The sequence below is a fragment of the Euleptes europaea genome, chromosome 21 (genome assembly GCF_029931775.1).
Source record: "Euleptes europaea isolate rEulEur1 chromosome 21, rEulEur1.hap1, whole genome shotgun sequence".
Classification (NCBI taxonomy): Eukaryota; Metazoa; Chordata; class Lepidosauria; order Squamata; family Sphaerodactylidae; genus Euleptes; species Euleptes europaea.
In genome coordinates, this window is record NC_079332.1 from 11263241 (window position 1) to 11268651 (window position 5411).

At 46.9% G+C, this 5411-nt stretch overlaps 1 protein-coding gene across 1 annotated transcript; it reads left to right on the plus strand.

Annotated features, from left to right (window-relative positions):
- BHLHA15 (basic helix-loop-helix family member a15) lies at positions 1-522 on the plus strand. The gene has a single exon (XM_056866334.1). The coding sequence runs from the start codon at positions 1-3 to the stop codon at positions 520-522; it is 522 nt and encodes a 173-aa protein (XP_056722312.1).
- The last annotated feature ends 4889 nt before the right edge of the window (positions 523-5411 follow it).

The window sequence follows — 5411 nt, forward strand, 5'->3', positions numbered from 1 at the left end:
ATGAAGGCCAAAAGCAAAGGAGCCAAACGCCGGCACGCGGTCCAGGAGGATGCTGCTTGCCAAGAGCCAGCCCAGAAGAGAGACGAGCTTCTGAAATGTTCGCGGCGCCGGGAGAAGAGGAACAAAGAGAGCGCCAAGAGTGCCGCGCGGTCCACAAAGCTTCCCTGGAGCAGTAAAGACAGGCGGCTGCGACGCCTAGAGAGCAACGAGCGAGAGCGCCAGCGCATGCACAACCTCAACAACGCTTTCCAGGCCTTGCGGGAAGTTATCCCGCACGTCCGGGCGGAGAACAAGCTGTCCAAAATTGAGACCCTCACCTTGGCCAAAAACTACATCAAATCTCTCACCTCGACGATTCTCAGGATGTCAAACGGGCACCTCCCTCCTGCAGTCGACGGGTCCAGTTCTGGCAGCCGATCCAAACTCTATGAACATTATCAGCAGCAGTGCGGGGAGGAGGAGTCGACTGAGCAGTTTCAGAAGTACTCGACCCAGATCCACAGCTTCCGGCAAGGCAGCTAAAGCCAGATGCCAGTCCTAGTTCGAGTTTTGATTCCTGGAGAAGTTCTGGAGTAGTCAAGCAACTCGGTGTAATTTCCCCCTTCCTCCTCTTGCTAACAAGTGATGTTATTGGGACCCCACTAGAAAAGGTCCAGTGATTTCATCTAATTATTATGATGGATTTTGTTAAAAGCCAGACACATCCAGAACTTGATGTCTCTGCTATTCATCCATCCATCCATCTACCTGTTTCCCAACATTACAATAACAGTCACTAAACTGAGGCTATTGTACTTTGTTCACATTTCGAGAAGAGAAGACTCACTGGAAAAGACAATAAAGCTAGGAAAAGTTGAAGGCAGCAGGAAGAGAGGAAGACCCAACATGTGATGGATGGACTCAATAAAGGAAGCCAGGGCCCTCAGTTTGCAAGACCTGAGCAAGGCTGTTAAGGATAGGATGTTTTGGAGGATATTGATTCACAGGGTCGCCATGAGTCGGAAGTGACTTGATGGCACTTAACACACACACACTTACAGGGAAGGTGCTAGAATGATGGCTGGATTTGACTGGGATTGGGGTAAATGCTGTTTTAGAAATGCATCTCACCCTTTGGTGTTTATCTGAATTCGATCCTGATGGAAGTCGGTTTCAGGTAGCCGGCTCAAGGTTGACTCAGCCTTCCACCCTTCCGAGGCTGGTCAAATGACTACCCAGCTTGCTGGGAGTAAAGTGTAGATGACCGGGGAAGGCAATGGGAAACCACCCTGTGAACAGAGTTTGCCTAGTAAATGTCGGGATGTGATGTCACCCCAGGGTCAGGAATGACCCGGTGCTTGCACAATGGACTACTTGTACCTTTTCCCCCTTTTCTATCACCTAGTTTTTGACTTGGAGGTGTTGGGGAAAACCTTCCTCTGCCTGAAGCTCTAGCACTGGCGTGTAGACAATGCTGAACTAGAAAGACTCGGCGCTAAGGCAGCTCCATGTGAACACACAGAGTTTTCTTCTGCTCATTCGGAGCATTGGTCGGTCAAGGTCAGGTTCTCTGGTGGAGTCTTTCACACCCCCATTTCCTGATTTTTTTAAAACTGGAGATGCCAGGGATGGAACCTGGGGCCTTCAGCATGCAAAGATGCTCTTAGAGAGCTGAGACTAGCAGAAAGTTCCCCACTCCTACTTCATGAGTAGGAGTGGGGAAACCAATCCGGTTCTCCAGATTAGAGTCCGCCACTCATTTGGAGGAGTGGGGAACCAAACCCAGTTCTCCAGATTAGAGTCCGCCGCTCTTAACCACTACACCACGCTGGAGCTAACATTCAAGACTTGAACACTGGCCTGTTCGTCAGATTTGAGGCTGAATTTGTGATGCGTGAAAGGATTTTTAAAATATTTATCACTATACTGCACTTAGCACAACGGAGTCTTGAAAGTGCTGGTGGCGTTTCGTTATAAGCTGTAAATAATAAAAATGCTAACTAATATATATATATCTTGTAGGTCCTTCAATCTGAAAATAAATAAGCGGGGGGGGGGGAGATGTATTCCTAATTTCTTTTTGTTGTAATCAAAGCCCAGTTGGTTAACAATTCTTGGCCAATATGGAATTCTTGGGGGTGGGGAAATCAACTTATAATATATTGTGAAATATAATTTAAAAAATTAAAGCTGCTGTTAAAGGAAAGAAAATGACGATTCTACAGTTCTTGGTTTGTTTTTTGTCTTCGAAATGGACACGTTGCATGCCAGTATTTCTTGTATTCCTGACTTCTCAGTCTCCCAGATACATCCTTTGGCAGATATCACAAGAATTCAAGTGCCTCAATAGGAGCATTAGGAAGAAGGTATTGTTTATGTCCCATCATTTGTTTTATCTGAAATCCTACCAGTTTTTTCGTACTAAAGAAAAGGGAGGGGGAGTACCAAGTAACACAGCTTCACAACAGCCCTGTCAGGTAGTCCAGCCTGTTGAAGTCCCTGCCCTGCCCACAGCCATGCAGGCAGTTTAATAGAGGGTGGATTTGAACCCAGTACCCACTGCCCAACATTGTAAGAACATAAGAAAGGCCATGCCTGATCAGACCAAGGCCCATCAAGTCCAGCAGTCTGTTCACACAGGGGCCAACCAGGTGCCTCTAGGAAGCCCACAAACAAGACAACTGTAGCAGCATTGTGTTCCAATGCACCTAATATAATAGGCATGCTCCTCTGATCCTGGAGAGGATAGGTATGCATCATGACTATTAGGATCGAACTAGTATCCATGGATAGCCTTCTTCTCCATGAACATGTCCACTCCCCTCTTCAAGCCTTCCAAGTTGGCAGCCATCACCACATCCTGGGGCAGGGAGTCCCACAATTTAACTAAGACAATTTAACATTGTCTGCATTTGCCCCTCAAATGTGGATTTGCTCATCCACACTCCGCCGAGCATTCTTTCATGGTGAGAAAGTAACACTCAGCTATAAGCTGAAGAGAGATTCCCCAACCTTTTTGAGGCTGTGAGCACCTTTGAAATCCTGACATAGCGTAGTGGGTGCAGCCCCAAGCTGGCTGCCCCAGCTTGCCCTCAGTCACACCATGAAGATCCTCATGCTGTGGTGACAGCTGCTGCCAAAGCAAGGTTTATAAAAAATCGACACAGCCAATCAAATCTCTGGTGGCCACTCAGAAGCCCTGCTGGACAGAAGCCCCATCTGGCTCCACCCATTTTCTAAAAACACTTGGCAGGCATCAGAAAAGGTGTGGGCAGGTACCATGCCGTTGGGGATCCCTGAGTTAATGATATGCCTCATTTTAGAAAGAGCTGAAAGACAAATAGCACGTAGGCTCACTAATAATCTATCTAGAAATTTAAGTTATATGAACCCCAGAAGGAGTATATATCTTTTTTACTCAAGGTACAAGTTCTCAGGCATTAACGGCATGCCTGTTATACAACCCAAGAAATACCCAAGAAAAAAACATAACCGTACAACATAGACTGGACCTTTGACTAATATTGGTTTGGTTCTGAGTGAACCATTTCATGATGGTATAGATGTGTGGTTATGTTTTTTTCTTGGTTATTTCTTGGGTTGTATAACAAGCCTGCCGTTAATGCCTGAGAACTTGTTCATTGAGTAAAAAAGATATATACTCCTTCTGGGGTTCATATGAATATAACTTAAATTTCTAGATAGATTATTAGTGAGCCTACGTGCTGTTATTTGTCTTTCAGCTATATCTGTATGTGTCAGCATAGGTTGTTATTTTTGTGTCATAATGGTTTTAGAAAGAGGCATTTTCCCTTCTCTCTTTCACCCTCGAGGGAATACCTCTTCTATCACGGGGCTTGTTGTATGATGCGTGTGATCATCTTCAAACTAGTAAAATACGTGTGTGTCCCCCCCTTTTTTCTAGTATTTATTGGTATACAACTGAATTCAAACTGATAAACTGAACAGGCACCCAATAATTGTTTTGGGTTGTTTTTTTTAATCACCTGACGGCTCTTAAACAGGCCTGGCTTACAGATGCGGCAGTGGAAATTTCCCAGGGACTTAATAAAATAAAAACCAGCTGTGGCGTAGTGTTGGACCTGGGATATGAGAGACTCATGGCCAGTGAGGGTTGCTGGTTGACCTTGGGCCCAGTGCACACACATTCAGCCTTACAGGGCTGTTGCAAGAACGTCCCCTGTCCAGAGTTCCTTAAATGAAAGGGCAGGGTGAAGATGAACTAAATAAATAGCTGAGAATTCTGTTTCCCACAGTGAACAACCAGTTGCCCTGAGAAAGCTTGCAAGCACAGAACCTGGAGCTCAAAGCCTTCCCTTGTTGACCTCAGGAAACGGCATTCAGAGGTAGACTGCTCGCAAGCATGGATGTTCCATCAGGGCAAATCGGTGGCAGTGCATGGGTGTGTGTGTGTTCTGGGCTGATGGGTCAGTGTGAAACTAATTCCCTGCGATGCAGAAAGCTTGAAAACGATCGATCAGAACCTTCTGATAGTTTGATATCCACGTACCAGAGGCTTTTTTTGGCGAACCTTTCCAGCCGTCGCAGAAAACGTGGGTGTGGGGGCAGAAGGCACTAGATTGTGCGTGGCTGGGGGTGGGGGGAGAGGTGCCGGTAGAGAAGGGCCAGCAGCACCTGCCGGAAAATAAACAACAGGCTGAACCACTTTGGAGCGCTCTAATGGCAAAGCAAACAAGCCCTGGCTCCTTTGGAAGGGAGACAGAGAAGGGCTTTGTTGTGACGTTCGGAAAGCAAAGGTGCAAGGGAAGTCTTGGAAGGGGATAGCTGCAGAGGCGGCGGCTTAAACTAGGGATTCATGCCTCCAGGTGGGACCAGGGGATCCCCCCGGAATTACAGTTGATCTCCAGACTGCAGAGATCAGATCCCCTGGAGAAAATGGATGTTTGGGAGGGTGGACTCTATGGCATTGTACCCCACTGAGATCCCTTCTCCTCCCCAGACTCCATCCCCAAATCTCCAGGAGTTTCCCAACCTAGATCTGGCAACCCTACAACCCAATCCCCCACCAGTGGCCAGGGGGGACCTGGCAACTGTAGCTGAAATGGGCGCTTCCGTGTCGGATGTCTTGGTGCAGCCTTTAACAGACCCTTTAAAGCTAACATGCAGCACTGTTTTAATGGAAGAGGCTTCTATGGGCACTTTTTTTTTTGTCATGGAAGAGATGTTTGCATGCATTTTTCCTAACAGTAACACGGTGCTTTTTTTTTTTTTTTGCAAAGCTTGACAGTCACGCTGTCGCTTTCACCGGAGCCAGGTACAAAATGAGGTGTCTCATGCTCAGGTCTGCAGTCAGGGTCCCCTGCAGTTTAAAGAAAAGAAAAAGCAGACTCAGGTAGTTGCCCTGAACATCGTAGATGGGATTCAGACAGAGGTTCTGGATCCAGGTTGGG

Excerpts from the sequence above, each read along its gene's own strand:
- BHLHA15 (XM_056866334.1), top strand. The coding sequence starts at position 1 with ATGAAGGCCAAAAGCAAAGGAGCCAAACGCCGGCACGCGGTCCAGGAG.